This window comes from Salmo trutta, chromosome 26, assembly GCF_901001165.1.
Source record: "Salmo trutta chromosome 26, fSalTru1.1, whole genome shotgun sequence".
Taxonomy (NCBI): domain Eukaryota; kingdom Metazoa; phylum Chordata; class Actinopteri; order Salmoniformes; family Salmonidae; genus Salmo; species Salmo trutta.
In genome coordinates this window covers 14414004-14434414 of record NC_042982.1, presented here as the reverse complement: position 1 = coordinate 14434414, position 20411 = coordinate 14414004, and the positions used below count along the sequence as shown (strand labels likewise).

At 43.8% G+C, this 20411-nt stretch overlaps 2 protein-coding genes and 1 long non-coding RNA gene across 6 annotated transcripts in view; 2 read left to right on the top strand and 1 right to left on the bottom strand.

Annotated features, from left to right (window-relative positions):
- Nucleotides 1-521: 521 nt before the first annotated feature.
- LOC115163202 (zinc finger and BTB domain-containing protein 38-like) lies at nucleotides 522-14121 on the top strand. 3 transcript variants are annotated; one of them, XM_029714895.1, is made up of 3 exons: nucleotides 522-988; nucleotides 1539-1612; nucleotides 9996-14121. In XM_029714895.1, the coding sequence occupies exons 2-3, from the start codon at nucleotides 1592-1594 to the stop codon at nucleotides 14004-14006; spliced, it is 4032 nt and encodes a 1343-aa protein (XP_029570755.1). In that variant the 5' UTR covers nucleotides 522-988; nucleotides 1539-1591; the 3' UTR covers nucleotides 14007-14121. The 3 variants fall into 3 exon arrangements, with proteins under 3 accessions (XP_029570755.1, XP_029570756.1, XP_029570757.1); XM_029714896.1 differs by having other exon boundaries at nucleotides 987-1154; XM_029714897.1 differs by lacking the exons at nucleotides 522-988; nucleotides 1539-1612 and adding an exon at nucleotides 3789-3881.
- LOC115163214 (uncharacterized) lies at nucleotides 1606-20324 on the bottom strand. Of its 2 annotated transcripts, XR_003869700.1 has the most exons (5): nucleotides 20096-20324; nucleotides 18962-19034; nucleotides 14879-14916; nucleotides 3354-3583; nucleotides 1606-2883 (listed from the first exon to the last, which is right to left on the bottom strand). It is a non-coding gene; the product is annotated as an uncharacterized LOC115163214 (long non-coding RNA). The 2 variants fall into 2 exon arrangements; XR_003869701.1 differs by lacking the exon at nucleotides 14879-14916.
- Nucleotides 19342-20411, top strand: part of LOC115163204 (ras GTPase-activating protein 2) — a 48739-nt gene continuing 47669 nt past the window's right edge. The window contains exon 1 of the mRNA XM_029714902.1: nucleotides 19342-19563. Within this exon, the coding sequence (XP_029570762.1) occupies nucleotides 19506-19563 (58 nt within the window). The 5' untranslated portion in view covers nucleotides 19342-19505. The remainder of the gene's footprint in view (nucleotides 19564-20411) is intronic.

The window sequence follows — 20411 nt, the reverse complement described above, 5'->3', positions numbered from 1 at the left end:
GAGAAATGCACATCCTTACTTCAGGAGGTGGATCAAGTAAAACAAAGGTGACGTGTGCAAAACAAGTGCTGTCAGTCAGACAAACGTAATCCTACTGTTGAACTGTAACCACACTGGCATGAGTTTGAATGTAATCAAAGGTAGGCCTACTTAGCGCATGTATCAGAGAAAAATGTGTGAACCCTCCAAGTGCAAAGGAAGTTTTGTCAAAGGGGATTTTTTTTTTAAGAACAAACATTTTAGTAGTATAATCAGAAAGATAGGCCACATAACCCCACTTAATTTGTTTAAAGAAACTAACTCATACTCACCCTTTACATTATAAGAGGAGAGTCATGTAAAACAGAACATGTTTATTAATAAAAAAATCTGTCTTTACATTGCAACATTACAAAGGACACGATGGAGATTTTAATGCATGTATTGTTTTTTAAAAACGTGTCTTTAAGTTGTAAAAATCGACCAATCATTCAATCAATCGTGTCCAAATACCTCACTTCGGGGGGTGAAATGGATCAGATTCCCGCACACACACGGCCCTCACTGGTACTGAGCTCTATTATTAGCCTGAGTCAGAGTCGCTAAACACCGCCTCCTCAGCTGGGTCTGGAAGGAAAAATATTCATTACGTAACAATAAAAGATCTGTCTCTGGCTCCACTTCCTGAATACCACAGTGGCTAGGCCTGCGACAGCCGACCAGCCCGGAAGCCTCACTCGCTCTCTATTTATGTGTTTGGGCAGAGCTCACTCTCTTTCGTTTATCCCTTGCAACACATTCCCACCACCCCTCCTCCTCATGTCCTCCTCATCTCCTCTTTGTGGGTCAGTGATGCAGCAGGAGTGACGCAGCAGTGTCAGCGCCTCATCGGCCTCCAGACGTGCAGCGTCTCAGGAGTGGACTGGAGGGAGAATCTGTGTGCCCAGGCTGGGCCCAGACACACACACACAGGCAGCCAGCCACCAGTAAACAGAGGAGAAGGCGGAAGGTAAATTATATGGCGAGGCAGAGAGAGAGCAGGCCTGGAGCTGGCTAGCTACAACTCTCCTTCCTGCATTCTCTCTCGCCAGAGGGACTGCTCACTTCCATAGCGACAGCGAAAGGGCCTGTAGGACCATCCGGGAGGAAAAATGTTAGTCGGCTACTGAGCATGTGTGAGTTGGATGTGCCAGCGCAACAGTAATGAGGATCAGTGTTTATGTACGCAGTGTGTGTGTGTTTTGAGAGAGAGAACAAGGCCTAGTCAGGCTTGCGCTATGGGCTCTGTTTCCCTGCCGATCAATGTTCCTCTAGTCTAGTCTCTAGCTGGGCTCTGCAAGTGGCTACGGACAGGCTGAGGCAGTAAAGGCATGTCTTCTTTTGTTGTGGTTTTGAAAATATCCCAGCTGTAATGCATTTAACGGATGGGTGTGCCAAAAAAAAATAGGATGTCAGAAGAAAGGAAAATATCTAGACAATTTCTATTAAACCTAAATGAAATGTTATAAGTAAATGGGAAAGTCACATCAAACATTGTTGATATGTGATCTGTCTGACAGGGATGAATCTCCAAGCAATTATTCAAGTGTGAAAGAAGAATTCATCCCAGAGAATGGCAACAATGAATCAGCAGGTTGGATTGTTTTAATTTCTCCAATATCCACAAATAATGTGTTCATAGCAATATACATTTGTCCAAATGATTTGTTCAAATTTCAACCGCTCTTTATGTATTCTTTGTTTGCAAGACATTCGAAGTACTAACAAATACTGTGGGAGAGGGGTTGTGGTAATTGAGACAAATAGTAGGTACTGCAGGCACTTAATTTGCAATTCTCAAAACTGTAAAAAACAAAGAGCATGGATGGTAAAGGAGGGCTAGACTTATTATTTGTTTTGGGATGTTGAGTTCCCCTGCAGTGCACCAGTGGAAGTCGATTGTGCAGGCAAGACTACAAATACAGGAAAAGTGGGGAGGAAGCAGGCAAGACCATTAACCATACATAGCAGGAGTGTCTTAAAAACAGTGAAGGAAGAGAACGGAAAGACACCAGAGGAAAAACTGAGATAAAGGCATGATAGTGGCCACTCAAACATGTCAAATCATATTTCCTTTGGCTTTAAGAGGCTCCCTCCCAGAACGTGTAAGGTTCTTTACTGTTTCATACCACCATGCTGTTAAGGCAGCACTGTTTTCTTCAAAGGTTGCCACAGCAACAAGGTCATGCCAAAGTGCAGCGGCTTACAGAAGTGTGAGGGCTGGCGTGCTCCAGGCTGGTGTACTGCTTACCCAGGCCAATGCAAGCAGACAGGGGCCTTGATTGCATTCAGGTAATGTCAACAATCAAGCCGGGTAGGCCTGCACCAGAAATAGCTGGCAGACGGCTGAGCTTGTGGTTAATTGTGTGCGTCTCGATCACAACCACAAGGCCATGTGACCAGTAATGAGCAGAGAGAGAAAGCACAGAGAGCAGGAGGGGACAGAGGCATGGGCATTTTCATGATAAGCTGAACGAACACTGGTAGAAAGTGCACAACAAATGTCTCCCATGCATTTCATGAGGCCAATCTGTTCTGTAAGACCAAGTAAATGTAAAATGTGCATGGATTTCACACCCGGGTGCAGAAGCCGCATCCCTGATCCCAGAAAGAAAGCTAAGACATGTATGCAAATTCAAAAACACTTGTAATAAAACCCCTCCGCCTTCATACGCATAAAGCGACTGTGTGCATCTACAGCAGCTGGTGGGGCTAGCAGTGCCCTGCCTGCCTGGTTTAGCCCCTCCCCCCTGCAGTGCTGAGGCATCCCTCTGTGTTCCCATCCATCAGCAGCCTCCACAAAGATGACGGTCCTCCTCTCCCCTTGCTCTCTTCTACGTCCTCTTTTTTTCTCACTTTCTCTTACTTTGAAAGTACAGAAGCAGATGAGAGAAATAAACCATATATAGTCGCAGATATCTCATTGATCATGCTGCTATATACAAACAAGAGCATTGTAGGCTTATGTTCATGAGGCAATGCACTGCAATGTACACAGATGTGCTGACAAAGAGCGAGAGAGGGTTGAGTGTACACAGTAGCACAGACAAAGAGAAAGTGCATGCGTGCATTGCATGAGACAGATGGAGAGCGTGATGTGACGTGTGTTTGAAAGTGAGTTACAGATCCAGCTTCCCTTTTGGACTGTGAGATACAGTATGAATGGTGGCGGTGTAGAAGTTGAGCAAAAATGTGATTGTGGGTGCGCTTTGTGGTATGGTTGAAGTTGTATCGCCGTAACCCCGGTAGCAGGCATGCAACCTAGGTGTTTTCTCTGTGATCTGTGCAGCACGGCGTAGTGGTGTGTGATGTAGCACTGAGCCGCTCTCTCTTACCGTCCTCAGCCATGCTTAACAAAGTTGCCGTTTCCTGCTTGGCGACTGCAGAGTAGATGCCGATGGGCTCCAGTTGCCCGGGCAGCACAGAGGGAGCAGACAGACCCATAGTCCAGTCTAGCTATTTTTAAACTTCAATGTGGGAATCCTGTGGTCAATGGTCTGAGAGCTGGGGCAAGCCAGGACAGGACTGGGTGGAAGAGGAGAGAGCGGGAGTACTCGACCAGGACCTAGGGAGAGACGAAGGACGTTGAAGCTGGAGTGAGCAGCATAGAAAGAGAGGGAGGGAATGAGAGAGGGAGAGGAGGAAAGAAAGACAACAGCGAAAGCGCTGCCTCCAACGGCACCACTGAGCAGCAACGAGTCTAGAAAAAAAGTGTCTACTTTCGCCTTCCTTTCACAAAAGTTTTTTTTCCTGTACGGTAGAGAATATGAACTATAGATGGAAGGACACTGCGTAATGTTTTTGGCTGTTCGCCTTCTGTGTCAGCTGTTCGCCTTCTGTGTCATTTTATCTGATTCGCAAAGGTATGTTCTGCACGTTTCCACCCAATCTACAACCTATCTTTAACGGAAATACACATATTGCATGGGGTGGCTTGAGTGGGTTCTGCTATGACATTTTCGCTCTTTGTTTGACTAGACAGCTTGTATTCAATACAGTTTTTTTTCTCACCTTGTGGTTCACAGAAACGAGGGGATTTAAATTTTTAAGGTTTTGAAATGCATATCGCATGATATTCTAAGCCACAGTGAACTAGGGTGTGGCAAAGAGACAACCGCTGATGACAAATTCAAAGTTTCCGCTCAATGTGTGAACAGAGTAAAGCACATCAAGATGAGAAAATTGGTCATATCAGTCCTTATTGAAAAGAATCAACTGAAATCGCAGATATGCGGGCAATTTCCAGATGAAAATACAAGGAAAGCGGCACAAACCAGGGGAAGCACATCGCCTGCCGTAATCAGAAGAGAGAAAAAGTCCATCGGGCTGCTGCATTTCTGCTGCAGACTCACACACACCGACTGACACATATCCAGAGTGGAAACAAAGGGCGGCGAGCCTCCATTGCGGTGGCGTTGGAGCCTGGGAGCTCTGCGGTGCTGTGGCTCTCAGACAGGCAGGGCTCGCTGCGAGGAAGGTCCTAACCAAATCCCCGGACGGCTAATGCAGTCGTCCACCAGCCCCGCCATCCGTCTGAATCTGAATCCCAATAAGTGCTGCGCCACAGCATGTTGCCATGACAACAGAGGCCTGTCAGACGGGGAGGCAGGAGGCTGTGTTTCCCAGCGATACGCAAAGCTTCTCTTCTCTGTCTGCTGCCAGCCATATTGTAGTCGTGGCACCTAGAGAAAACATTAGCAAAAATATGTATTTTATTAAGATTTTTTTTTCTTCAAACAAGGGTGCTTGATCACTTTAATAATAAGTTAAGTGACTACACATTTTTATGTTTCAATACGGACATGTTAAGTCAAATTAGTGTTTATGGCCTGGGGCGGAATGTATGGTTTATTGCTGTGCAATTATGTAAATCTAACCTCTGTCATTGTTATTCGTTCTTCCCTGCCTTTTCTGAGGAATATGTAGAATGTGATGCTTAGGACAGTCAGTTGAAATATAGAGACTGAAAATGAGCACAGTTTCAATATTAAAACACGTAGGTGTAATGTAGTTCAACAAGCAATAGGGTGCAATAGGGATGCCTCTAGGGCAGTATTCAACTAAGGGTATATGGAAAATGATATTTTTGTTACGAAGAGGTCTCACCTCAACATCATGTTCTAATGGCAATCTGGAGCACGGACAAATGGTACCCCATAAACGGGCAGCCATTTTAACCTACCCCAACAGCTCACCTTCAACAAGGATAAAGAAGAATATAGAAAATGGCCGCCATGCCATGGAAAATTACAGTATCAGCATTTGGTAGCGCACATTTATAACCTGCCCTACTATATGCATAACAACAATGCCACAATTGCAGAGCTGACCTATACCATCAGATAGCCTTATTCTCTCTGTAAGCAAAGCTGTGGTGCGCTCCAAAGCACCTCTGCCGGACATCAGGGATTGCATCTTTAATGTCAGACAGGGAAAGAAGACATTTTGCATTAGGAAGTATGTTGTGACGCTGATCTTAAAATAAATATGTTTCCAGAGACCTCTTTGGATAGAAGTCAGGGACAAAAATCACAGGATGCTAATAAAAATAGAACTGTTGCCTAGGCTTCAGCAGCATATACATTTACATTTAAGTCATTTAGCAGACGCTCTTATCCAGAGCGACTTACAAATTGGTGCATTCACCTTATGATATCCAGTGGAACAACCACTTTACAATAGTGCATCTAAATCTTTTAAGGGGGGGGGGTTAGAAGGATTACTTTATCCTATCCCAGGTATTCCTTAAAGAGGTGGGGTTTCAGGTGTCTCCGGAAGGTGGTGATTGACTCCGCTGTCCTGGTGTCGTGAGGGAGCTTGTTCCACCATTGGGGTGCCAGAGCAGCGAACAGTTTGGACTGGGCTGAGCGGGAACCGTGCTTCCTCAGAGGTAGGGGGGCCAGCAGGCCAGAGGTGGATGAACGCAGTGCCCTTGTTTGGGTGTAGGGCCTGATCAGAGCCTGAAGGTATGGAGGTGCCGTTCCCCTCACAGCTCCGTAGGCAAGCACCATGGTCTTGTAGCGGATGCGAGCTTCAACTGGAAGCCAGTGGAGAGAGCGGAGGAGCGGGGTGACGTGAGAGAACTTGGGAAGGTTGAACACCAGACGGGCTGCGGCGTTCTGGATGAGTTGTAGGGGTTTAATGGCACAGGCAGGGAGCCCAGCCAACAGCGAGTTGCAGTAATCCAGACGGGAGATGACAAGTGCCTGGATTAGGACCTGCGTCGCTTCCTGTGTGAGGCAGGGTCGTACTCTGCGAATGTTGTAGAGCATAATATATAGGCACAATCATATTAATAGTCATGCAAATAGAAAGTCAAAAAGAAATGCTGATAGCCTAAATATAGGCTACCGCTAACTTCAGAAGCTACTTGCCTTTGCAGATAACCTAAGCATCATCCTGTGTAAAAGCCTGACAGAGGTGTTGCCTCAGACCAGTCCACACAGTGACATAGGCCCACTCCCCTGGGAGGAACACAAAGGAAGTGCTGTGCTCTTTAATTTCCTCTGAGGTGAGACAGAAAGACAAGAGACAAAAATCACACTGAACCATATGCAAAAGCATCGGAAGACGTTACACACAAACATAAAACAGCCCACTGGGCACAGACTCCAATTCAACATCTATTCCACATTGGTTCCATGTAATTTCATTGAAATGACGGGGAAACAACGTTGATTCAACCAGTGTGTGCCCAGTGGGAATGCTCTACAGATGTCTATAGATATAGTGAAGCAGAGGGCGTGTGTGTGTGTAAGCCGTATGTGTGCGCCGTGAATGTGCGATTAGGGACTGGATTAGCAACTGAATTCTGCGCTGAAAAGAGCTAAATGGTCAACATGGTGGTCGTTCCACAATAGTGTGCTCTGTAGCCCAGTGCAGCGGACCCGTTTCAGTTATAGGGCGTTGGTTAAGTATTCCTGTTATTGTATTAGCTCTGTCTCAGCTGTGTGTGGGTGAGAGCAGTCAAATCAATCCTCCAGTGCTTATGAATAATGAACTAACGCTAGGGGCAGAAATGGCGAATGAGTCAGGTGAGACAATCTTACCATCTCATTTACTGCCATCAACCTGAGCCATCAGTATGAATTATGCTGATGCACCTACCAGCCAGTAAGGGCAATGACTCTAGCATGGCTGGTGACCTGGAATGGCATTGAACGTTTGACTGAAGCAGATAGAGCAAATACACATCCTGGGTGACTCACGTTTGTCCTCATTCTAGTTTCCACTCCACCAGATGTATCACTTGCCAGGTACAAGTCATTTTGCTTCAGGCACTTGACTAGAGCATGCTTAGTCAGTGTTAATTAAGAACATAGTGTGGCAGCCTCCAGACTGTAGTCATTCTGCGTTAAGTAGCCTAATGTGCCTCACCAGATTGGGAAACAACAAAACAGAGAAGAGTCTCCAGGAAGCCATACGTCTTCAGGAATAGGTTCACAAATATATACTGAACAAAAATATAAACGCAACATGCAACAATTTCAAAGTTTTTACTGAGTTACATTTCATATAAGGAAATCAGTCAAATTAAATAAATTCATTAGGCCCTAATCTAAGGATTTCACATGACTGGGAATACAGATATGCATCTGTTGGTCCCAGATACCTTAAATAAAAAAACGTAGGGGAGTGGATCAGAAAACCAGTCAGTATCCAGTGTGACCACCATTTACCTCATGCAGCGCGGCACATCTCCTTTGCATAGAGTTGATCAGGTTGTTTGTTGATTGAGGACTGTGGAATGTTGTCCCACACCTCTTCAATGGCTGTGCGAAGTTGCTGGATATTGGTTGGGAACTGGAACACGATGTCGTACACGTTGATCCAGAGCATCCCAAACATGCTCCATGGGTGCCATGTCTGGTGAGTATGCAAGCCATGTAAGAACTGGGACATTTTCAGCTTCCAGGAATTGTATACAGATCCTTGTGACATGGGGCTGTGCATTATCATGCTGAAACATAAGGTGATGGCGGCAGATGAATGGCACGACAATGGGCTTCAGGATCTTGTCACGGTATCTCTGTGCATTCAAATTGCCATCTATAAAATGCAATTGTGTTTGTTGTCCGTAGCTTATGCCTGCCCATACCATAACCCCACCATGGGGCACTCTGTTCACAACGTTGACGTCAGCAAACCGCTCGCCCACACAGCCATACACGCCATCTGCCCGGTACAGTTGAAAACGGGATTCATCCGAGAAGAGCACACTTCTCCAGCGTGCCAGTGATCATTTGCCCAATGAAGTCAGTTATGAACCTGGTGATGAGACCGTTTCTGACAGTTTGTGCAGAAATTATTTGGTTGTGCAAACCCACAGTTTCATCAGCTGTCCGGGTGGCTGGTCTTAGACGACCCCGCAGGTGAAGAAGCCGAATGTGGAGGTCTGTGGAGGGCTGTCGTGGTTACACGTGGTCTGTGGTTGTGAGGCTGTTGGAAATACAGCCAAATTCTCTAAAACAATGTTAGGGTAGAGAAATTTACATTAAATTCTCTGGCAACAGCTCTGGTGGACATTCCTGCAGTCAGCATGCCAATTGCACGCTCCCTCAACTTGAGACATCTGTGGCATTGTGTTGTGTGACAAAACTGCACATTTTAGAGTTCATTATTATTGTCCCCAGCACAGGGTGCACCTGTGTACTGATCATGCTGTTTAATCAGTTTCTTGATATGCAACACCTGTCAGGTGGATGGATTATCTTGCAAAGGAGAAATGCTCACTAATAGGGATGTAAACAAATGTGTCCACAAAATTAGAGCAATATGCTTGTCGTGCGTATGGAACATTTCTGGGATCTTTTCAGCTCATGTGTGGCTCAGTTGGTAGAGCATGGTGTTTGCAACGCCAGGGTTGTGGGTTCGATTCCCACGGGGGTACCAGTATGGAGAAAAAAAAATTGTGAAATGTATGCATTCACTACTGTAAGTCGCTCTGGATAAGAGCGTCTGCTAAATGACGTAAATGAAACATGAGACCAACACTTTACATGTTGAATTATATTCTTGTTCAGTGTAGTTCTATCACATACAAGGCAATTATTCAGAAATATAAAATAGAAATGTCTGAAAGCAAGGAGTTTAATTGAATTAGTTTTCAGACAATGGTGAGTGTTCATTTCCAGGTGTATACATTTTTCCAATGTATGGTCAATGCTGTTTTTTCCAACAGAGAATCATCAGAAATTCTTCATGTACATCATTGTAAACATTTTGTAAGGGTAATGTCAAGAGGAAATCTTTGTGCTGTTACTTTTCACTGAGTAAATATTACATTAGTATATTCTCATGAATATATTCTCAACTAAGCATTGTTCTGGTTAATCTATTTGAATAGGCTTGTGGAAAATAAGATAGGGTCTACAGTTCTTCACGATATGGTATGCCAGCATCATCTTCTTAAACTTTGCTGCCATCTAGTGTGACAAAGTAAGAAGAGCTGGATCGCTTTCTTATAAAACTCACACGTTCCACAAGGCCATTACTGCCAAATCCAGCCCATGCCCATGCTTAATCAAAGTAACATAAACCATATACCTTAGATTATCTCTGTATGAAAGGAAATGTTATTGTTTGCACAATTATAGCCTCCTAATATTTTGAATACTAAAGAATAACACAGAATAAATAACACAATTTCCAATTCAACATAAAAAAGTATATACCCCTTTCATGTTTTTCTTACGTTCCAGAATGACAATTTAGTCATTTTTACATTTTAGTCATTTAGCAGACACTCTCATCCAAAGCAATTTGCAGTAGTGAGTGCATATATTTTCATACTTGTCCCCCGTGGGAATCGAGCCCACAATCATGACGTCGCAAGCGCCATGCTCTACCAACTGAGCCACATGGGACTCAGTTGGTAAAAATGTAATGACGTGTTCATATTTTTCATTGTGACTATAAGCAATGGGCTAACAATGTTTCGAAACCAATTTGAAATGTCCTTTATGTCCTCTCTGCAGATGACGGTGACGTCTCCCTGCACCCAGGGCTTGATGGACAGCTCCCATCCCCAGGCGCTCCTCAGCAGGCTCAACGAGCAGCGCTCCCAGGGACTCTTCTGTGATGTCACCATCGTGGTGGAGGATGTAAAGTTCCGGGCCCACCGGAACATCCTGGCTGCCTGCAGCGGATACTTCCGCAGCGCCTTCACCTCCACTGGGGTGTGGACTTCCAGCCAGGTGCTGGAGCTCATGGACCTGAGGTCTGAGGTGTTCGCCAGCATCCTCAACCTCCTCTACTGTTCCAAGGTGACATCATCACCTAGCACAGAGGACACTAGATGCCTGATGGCAGCTGGAAAAAGACTGGGGATTCCCTTCTTAGAGAAACTAGTGGAACAAGACAGGCAGGACTCAGGTGGGCCACAGATCCAGACCTCAACCAACCCTGTTAAGACCACAGGCCATAGTAAGGCCCAAGGGCCCCGTAAAGCAAAGAAAGAGACCTCCAGGCCAGAGGAACCAGACAGTGCTAGAGGCCCGCGGATCACCAATGCTTTCTCTATCACTGAGGTGGGTCCTGGGAACAACCTCTTCACCCCACTTGACCTGCACAGGGGGGAGAGGCCATCACCTGACCTTGGACAGACGCCAGCGGGCTGCCCTGCCCCCTGCCCCCTCGCAGTGGACAATGAGCCCATGCAGGCGCTGTCAGAGCACTCCTACGCAGTCATTAGCCAGGTTCCCAGGGACCCTGAGCACAGGGATGGCAACCAGGAAGACAACAAGCAGGGCACCAAGACCACACAGTCCCAACCAAGACAACTGGCCAGCAGGAACAGTGGCCCACTCAAAAAGCGCCACAGACTGCGAGCCGCCTTGAGTAAAAGCACACCAACACCGGCTGTAGCACATGAACCTGTGCATCCTACTGGAAGCAGCCCGGCATTAATTAAGCCCACTGTACAACCTGTTGGAACGTCACCCCCGTCATTATACCCGCAGACAGTGCATACAAGCAGGGCCAATGAGCTGCCTCTAGCCATTGATAATGGCTACAGGGAGCTGGACCCACCTCCACTTTCACCCCACACAGAAGATAGCATATCAATCTACGGCTGTGAGCACTGTCCAGAGATATTCACCAATAAAGCACTTCTCACCGTACACACAGAAATGCACAAAAAAAGGTTTGTCAGTCATTTGTTTTGCAAGTTTTGTCGCAGGAAGTTCATGCATTTGAAGCGGTTGCGGAACCACGAGACGGTGTGCCCGAAAGCACAGAGGGGCTCGCCTGAACACGAGCCCCAAGGCAAAGAGGCCGGGGCAGACCATTATTCAGACAGCATGCCAAGCACGAACAATACAGTAACTAATGTCCAGTTATCTCCTGAACTTCCTGACCCTTTCCCTCCAACCAGCCTCCAAATGAACCCCACATCAAAAACACTGCAGGCTGTAGATAGGTTAGTGAAACCTAGTGGAGGCCAGAGGGTCTATAACTGCAGTGTGTGTAAACGGGCATATGTGACCGTCTCCAGTCTGAAGCGCCACGAGAATGTGCACTCCTGGCAGAGGGCGTACCCCTGTCACTACTGCAATAAAGTGTTTGCCCTTGCCGAGTATCGCACCAAACACGAGATCTGGCACACAGGTGAGCGCCGCTACCAGTGCATCTTCTGCTTAGAGACCTTCATGACCTACTACATCCTAAAGAACCACCAGAAGGCCTTCCACGGAATCGATCCCAGATTGTCTGTGAGTAAGAAGTCGGCAAATGGTGGATTTAAGGGCAGCGTTTACCCCATCAAACTCTACAGGCTTCTGCCTATGAAGTTTAGAAAGAGACGGTACAAGACTTACAGTCAGACCTATTCAGAGGAGCTGGAGGGCAGTGAGCAGGCCCCACTGGGCTGCAGCTCTCCCATCCCTCCATTTGATGATGGTGATGCTATGAGTACCCAAGATGCTGCTATATTCTCAATGCCTGTGACATTCATGGCCACTCCAAAAGTGGTGGCATCAGTAATGCCACGCATCAGTTTTGATCAGCCCTGTGACCAAGATGTAGACCAAGCTGCAGGCACAGGAAAACAGGCCTCTCACTCCGAGCATAATGGGCCTCCATATAGCTATACAACCCCCTTGGCCATAATGCAGGCAGGTGTGGAGTCCCCTGAAATGGACTATGGAGATGGTGCTGCATTCCAAAGGTTTAAGAACCCAGAGGGCAACAGTCACAATCTACCAATCCTAAAAATTAACCCACCCAGCTCTCTGAACAGGCTATGTGAGCTCTCAGCTGCAGCCCAGAGAATTGAAGCCATGACCAGTCAGCTTTTTCTGCCAGGGGTTGAGAGCCTGGCACCTAGCAAGACTGCAGGGGGGGAAACTGAAACGTACATTGCCAAGCCTGCATGTCCAGGTCCCTCCGTGGATGGTCACGTTTTACCCCTCTGCCAGATCACAGTGAAAATTGGCAACGAGGCAATCATTCGCCGAAGGATCAAGGGCTCCAAGCTGTTCCCCAGGAAGAGGAAAAGAAGCAGCGGGAGCCAGGTAGAGGAAAGGTGTTGGGACCAGGGCCGGCCTACAGAGGGCAGCATGGAGAGCTCCAGCCTCCGCTTCAGGACAGAGGTCACTTCTGTCATAGAGCCAGAGCCATGCGATGACCTCACTGACCGTGACACAGCTGACAAGCTCTGGCGTCCCTATTACTCTTACAAACCCAAGAAGAAGAGTAAGAAACTGAGATCCAAACACAGAAAAGAGAGACGTCGTCTCCGCTATTCCATGACATCCTCAGTAGTGCCCAGGGCCAGCAAAGACTACCTGGATAAAGGATGCAGAAGTGCTGAAGAGAGCATCTCCAGCGAGGGCACAGAGCTGAAACAACGTCTCAGAAACACCAGCCCAAAGACGACATACACCTGTGACATCTGTGCAAGCACCTTCATAACGGCATCTGGTCTGAGAGCGCATGTCATTGGCTGTCACCCAACTTTCTGTCGGACCTGTGCAAAGCAGTGTCCCCCCGGCGAAGCCCCCAGTGCCAGCTTTGAGACCGCTGAGGACAGCAGGGATTACATATGCAAGAGCTGTATGGAAAATGGCTCCTGCTTTGACAATTGTGCCCGCAGCCCCAGCACAGAGAAGCGGTATCATTGCTCCTTCTGCCCCCAGCGCTTCCTCTACCTCGCAACCAAGAAGAGCCATGAAAAAAAACACCAGGAGACAGCAGGAAAGGGGTACAGCAGCGACAACTACCCCACAGTCCCAAAACGCCCAGCAACTTTGGACTTAGGCTTAAATCTGAAAAAGCATGTCATCAAAACAGAGGAAGGAGAGGATCAATATAGCATCGACAAGGAGAGCAAAGTGCCAGCGGGATTGCTAGGCAGGTTCTCAACAGAGAAGATAGAGCCTAAGCACGAGGAATGGGAGGACACAGGTGACTACATGTCAGTGGCGCCCGAGAAAGAGATTCCATTTAGAATTAATAGTGATGGACACTATCAGAAAACTCCAATGTCACCCCCCTGCACCGACACATTTTCTCCTATCCCTTCAGAGATGCAGTATAGAAAGCCTTCCCCTTCAGAGATGCAGTACAGAAAGCCTTCCCCTTCAGAGATGCAGTACAGAAAGCCTTCCCCTTCCGAGATGCAGTACAGAAAGCCTTCCCCTTCAGAGATGCAGTACAGAAAGCCTTCCCCTTCAGAGATGCAGTACAGAAAGCCTAAAAAGCGCATTGAACACAAACAGCAACATCAGACAAGCCTCACTTCCAAAAGGCAGAACCAAGTAGACTATATCGGTAGAGAGACACCCAGCCATAAGGCCCCTATGACCACACCAGGAGCAGACAGTCATTTTAGCTATGGGCAGTCTTCTTCTACATATCTGAAAAGAGACTCTGTCACTAGGGCAACCACTCCCTCCTCACCCAAGTCAGAGAAGCATACATACAGTGCAAAGAAGAGACCTCTTTACAAACATAATACTTATCATTCAGGAGGGAAATACTTTTAAGTGACTATATGCCTATGTAGTAAGTTGCAGACCTACAGTCAAATACATACAGTACCAGTCAAAAGTTTGGACACAACTACTCATTCCAGGGTTTAACTTTATTTTTACTATATTTATAGAAAACAGTAAAAATAAAGAAAAACCCTGGAATGAGTAGGTGCGTCCAAACTTTTGGCTGGTACTGTATGTCAATAGATTTAAAAGCTGTGCTTGATTTAGGTTAGTTTGCCCGAAATAATGGACACAATGGAATTGACCCAAACAATCAAGTTCACCTCAAGTACTTTGAAAACATTATTTGACATTGTGTTTTTGACCTGGGCCTGGAAAACAGATAGATCTGAAATAAGTTGCCAATGGAAAGCAGATATTGAATATGAGGACCTAACTGACATCTATGTAAATTGAATTTTCTTCACTTATAACACAAATCGGTAGTTTCTCATGTAAAAAAAAAAAAAAAAAAAAAAAAGTGATTTATTTTTGTACTTTATTTTGCTTAGAGACTAGTTCATAATTATTGTGCTGTCCATATACTATACCTATGCTAATTGTGCATAGTTATTTGCACTTTATAATAATTTATATTTACACTGTATAGGCTACCATTCATAATAATAGTCTGTCCACCTCTTTGGTAGTGTCATTACCACTGACAGCACCACATGCACCATCAAAATGAATGAGTCCCCATGTGTGTCTTTTAAAATAAATACATGAGTGTTACAAAGTTGACAAACTGCAGTTTGTTTGTCAGAGGGAATAAATAATTAATCAATCAAACAGTAGATAATGACAGGAAGAAAACATACATGCTTGTTTTTATATTCCCGTATCTTGGGTTATTTAGATAAATAAACAAACAAACAAACCTGTCTGGAATTGCCGAGAAGAGCTGTTAAGCTACATTCTGGAATTAAGAGGACAAATTAATGCATGGCACACACACACACCCTCCTATTGTTTAAATTAAATAAGCACACAGGAGGCCATAATTTGTAAGTCCTTGCACTGATGCAGTTTGAAGCTGTTACTTTCATAAGACAAATATAAATAAAACAAATCTAAGCCATCTAATATTTTTACTCTTTACTTTACTGAATGCTCCTCTACCTTTGTGTTAAATGTTTTACCTAACTTCTCAGTTGTATTACCTTCGGTAAATAAAAGAGTGTGTAGACTTTGCAAAAGTGCAAATGCTTAGTAAATCTGACTGTCTGTTTACTCTGGTGCTCTGTTGAATTCAGTTCTACAGTCACTTGGTGGCCTCGAGGGTCAGCCCATCTGAGAAGTTAATTCCTTTCCCATTATCCCTCAACAAAACCCAGCAACATTTTAGAGTCTGGCCCACACGAAGCAAAATCCAGATGTTCCCCTCTCCCCATCCCCCTGGAGTCGGGACTGGCCCCGATCTGGTAACAGGTTTATTAGGTACTACAGTACTTACCTTCTCCTCCGCAACCCCCTTGTTACCTAATGCTACCAGTTTCTGGATAAACCTTAACTACTACTCTCTGCTCCTTCAATTATTAAGTTGACTGTGTTAATGAAGATAAACCATTGAGGTGTCTGTGAGTCACAGGCCATGAGAGTTTAACTATTTACAATTTGCTACACAGTCTAAATAAAGTTCTTGATGAATAATACACATTTGACAAATCAAAGCATAGTCATGGAGTAGTCATCATGGCTAATACCCATAAGGACCACATAACCAAATGCACAGCAGGTTAGGTTTGTACATTGAAACTTCCTCTGGTTTATAGAAACGGCAAATTGAATCACACTGGTCTCCTCTTCTAACACAAGCATCTGGTCATCTAATACACTTCCTTCAATGAGGTAAGTGGTCACATAGATAAAAACATCCATAAGGGTGATTCCTCACAAAATTAGAACAAAAAGAAGAGTATGATTTTGGGGATTTTCATGAAATGTAGTCTATATAAGGTTATTTTGGTGGAAGGATTGTTGACATAGACATTTGTATCTTAAAGCATAATTGAGAAATCATTAATTGAAGCTGGAATGTGACATTTACCCAGGCCTCCTTAAAGGTTCATCTGTAGGTGCTATAAAGCATAAATTGTCATACGAAACCGCTTGCTCTGCAATATGAGTAGTATTTTGATTACAAAACCAATTTTCTTCAATTCATTTATGAATATTTAAAATATACCATTTTTGATTTGGCTAATGTTTCAATATAGTGTTGATCATAGCATACTCGACAAGCACACAATTCCCAGAATGGGATCTCTGCTACTTTGGAGTTATGATCCAATATGTAAGCATTACCAACAGAGTGAATGTGAAAACAGTCGCCCTCTGCTGCCGATTTGCAGGATGTGCAATGATACAAGTAAAGGAGCATGCTATGCCAATTTATCTGAATAAAATGGGCCATAACTTTAAAACTAGGAGAGATCCCACTCTGGAACTTTGATATGTCCATATTGTATATTATGTTCATCACTATGTAAAAACATTTGACTAATCACATTTTTTATATTTTCAATATAAGATCATTTGTATTAAAATCAAACTACTACTCATATTACAGAGTAAGCGGTAAAGCTTCAAATGACACACATTTTTGCTTTGTAGCACCTACAGACGAAACATGAAGCTTTAAACGAGGCCTGGGTAAGGCCAAAATCTTACAAATGTTCCAACTTTAATTATTTCTCAAGTATGATTTAAAGCGCAACTGAAGGCAATAAACAACTTCTCTGATAGAAAACAGCCCATGTGGCATCGATATTAGTGAAAAACATTTATTCTAGTGTTAAAATTGACTACAAAGTGTAAACAGGATAATTTTGATAAAGTCAGTCTCGTCCAAAACTGAGTGTCATGTACACATTTAAAGTGTTGTTTAAATAGAAAACAAATTGACAATACAACTTTCATAACAGTTACATACCAATAAAAAGAGACTAGCCTGCTGGCCTTACTGGGTCGATAGAAACATTAGCCCGAGCTATTTAAGAGGGATATCACACCTGGCACAAATTATTGTCTAGTTCTGTTTTCCTGCCGAGGGGTGCCCTATACCTACACCCAGAGAGGAGTAGTTCAAAGTCCGGGTACAGAGGGTGGCTTGGGTCTAAAATGATTTTGTGAGCCTTGCGGAGGGCCCTGAACTTAAACATCTCATCCAGGCCTGTGTATTTGACTCCAAGTACCTTGCTTGCTGTGGTGATAATCCTTCTCAGCATATTTATCTGGCTGACAGTGGCATTGCCAAACCAACAAACGATACAAAAAAATTTAATAATCTCAATGAAAGATTCAGTATAGTACAGTCAACATTAAAAGATCCCAGCTTTTTGAGAAAGTACAGTCTCCAACTCTTTTTGTAGATCAGGTCTGCACATTTACTCTACTGAAGCTTATTGTCCAAGAGGACACCCAGATATTTGTATTCCTCCACAATCTCTATGTTCTGACCTCTGATAGATGTTGCAGAGGTAGGTGTTGTATGCTTCCTAAAGTCTACGCACATCTCTTTGGTCTTGTTGGTATTGAGGACCAAGTGTGATTTGTTACACCACTCTACAAAGTAATTTAGGACCGGGCCATGGTGTTCCTCGGCAGCATGCAACAGTCTGATCAAGGCAGTGTCATCAGTAGTACAGTAACTACATGTAATCCAAAATTAAATGTACATAATCTCCAAAAGTAATTATTAATCATGAGAGGACAATAAACAGTAACTAGTAATGCATCATACTCCAAGAAAGGTTAAAATCTCACCTTTCTGGTATTTTTTTATAGAAATTGCTCAGGTGTAGTCACTTTTGAAGACACAAGCTCAAGTACACAGTACAGATATGAGGAAAATATGAAATATTTTATTTGACGTATTTCCTATTCAACAAAACTGTATGAATGAGGCTTGAAATGACATATGCTTTCTAAATGTAGTATAATCAAATTATAAAACCTCTTACTATAAGATTTCACCTTCCTTATAACTGTAAAATACATATTTGTTTGTTTAGTGTTAGAGAAAATGTGCATATTTTCTAAAGGTCTCTCTTGATCAAAACACCTGCCCCCACCGCTGTGAACGTCAAATAGAGCTATATTAATTTCATATTAAAGTTGTCCATCTATGACAAACAGAAATTGTTTTTTGTTTAAAATCTATAAAATATTTTAGATTAATGGCTATAAATCGATCTCTGAATATGCTATAGTGATGAAACCACTCTCACCTGCTGCGCTATGATGTAAGGATTGCAGGCATGCACGTTTTCAGTGGATGTGATGGATTGATCAGCCAGGAGTTGATGGACAGTCGGAAGAGCGAATTAAATGGTAGGAGCTTCAAGTGGTTTCAGATTTAACGTCCTACGTCACACAGGCAGACAATATAATACTATGTCCGTGGGAACCAAGGTTATCGCTCAATGCATGCCATTTTGAGCTAGTGTCCACAGATCCGATTTATAAGTGAAAATGTCAGTCGGAACCGGTACCAGAACCACGCAGGTCCCCTAAACAGGGGACTTTACATCTAAAAGGGATACAAATGTCAAATATATATGTCAACAATCCTTCCTCCAAAGGACACTTTATTGATTACATTTTGCGAAAATGCCCCAAATCATGGTATTTTTTTTCTAGTTTCATGAGGAATCACCCATATGAAAATAAGGTCAGGTTTAGGATTAAGGTTTTCAAAAGGGCTTGCAATAAAGTGGGCACAAGGGTTTGGTTAGGGTTTTGAGGTCAAGATGGACTGGTGCTAGGGTTAAGGCTTATTAGGACATGGGTTACAGTTTTGAAAAATAAGTGAAGATAAAACTGGGGCTAGGGTTTTCTAAAGTTAGTATAAAGGTTGGGTCTAGGGTGCTGTTCCAGTGGTGTAAAGAAGATTGGCACCCGAATTGACAGGCACAAGGCACTTTCATTTCTGCTTGCCTTGAGCAGGCAGGTGTGCATACCTGTATTCCCTCTGTCCTTGTGAATGTCCTGAATAGTCTTGGATAAGCAATCCACCATCCAAACTGTGACTACCTTGAAATAAGAAAGAGATGAGAGAAGTGAACATAGTCAGTTCCCTGTATTACTGAAAAAAAGCACATAATCCGACTATGCAAAACTATATCAGCTGTAGGCCTGAACATTGTTAACTTTCGAATAACAAAATATCAAGAAATGCTCCTATGGCAAGCACAGAAGTTACAAGTATTGTCTGTGCAAATTCCGTGTCTGTAGGTCGGGTACCAAACGAGGAGGAGGGGGGGGGCATCCTCTCATATTTGACACTTATTTTTTGGTAAATCCCGCACAGAGCTTCCCCTTGTTTTACAAACTGTGAGAGCTGTGAATACTATTCACACAAGTCTCTCCAGTCTAGTCTAATGTCAGCGTACGGCCAATAGCGCTCGTAGTGACGCTGCAGTAGGTTGGCCCTTCGCTTGCATTCATAGACGGATATTATAGCTAAGCGTTGAATGTACTAGCTACAGATAGTCAAGTCGGACCATGGCGGAAGAAGAGGACACGAGAATACGGATTTTACAAAGCCTGCGGGGAAAGATATGTAAGTGCGAACCATGTATTTACTGTATCGGCATTCTTCAATTGAAGGCTTTAACAAAAAGTAAACGAGGTGAAAAAAGAGGGGCGCGGTACGATCAACACAGCCAGTTCAAGAAGATAGATTGAGACATTGTTGTGAATGAATGTTGCCCGGGCCCGATAAAACTTGTTTGATATTTTCAGAAACCGCTGTCACAGAGTAGCTATTTATTTTAATATCACAGCTAGGTTATCTCCTAACAAAAGCCTATGCAAAGACGGACTAGTTAGTTAGTAATCAGTGGTTTGAAATCCACACACACGCATCAAAACACATGAGCTAGGACTGGCTAGCTTAACTGTTAGCTGGCTCGCGCTAGTTAGCTACGTTGCTAAGTTAGCTGTCTATTTTTCTAGCAAACGTAAAGTGCTTTCCGTGAAATTGTGCCACACCCTATACAGGTAATTAATTTGTTTCAATGTATCTTAGCTAGCTATCTAATAATAATTTGTCATTCATAGCAAGTTCACGCTACCAGTAGCTAGCTAGTTACCTTGTCTCTGTTCTCATCTTGCGAAACGCTCGTGGCAGGAAGTTGTCTCCGTGTGTTGGTTAGGTACTGAAATTTAATTGTGTTGAAATAACTAACTAGTTTCGATATTACTCTATTCCAGATTAGTCATCACTTGAGAAATTATTTTGAAATTTTAAGCCATACCCTTATCCAGCAGGGTTGGCTAATAGCTGTTTTTTCGTTACTGTCATATTGATAAGAAGAAAAACGTTTATTTACCCAGAATTTAGAAAAATATTAATTTCATCAAAGATAATGGATACAATGTATTCTTCTTTGAGTGGAACTTTTACAC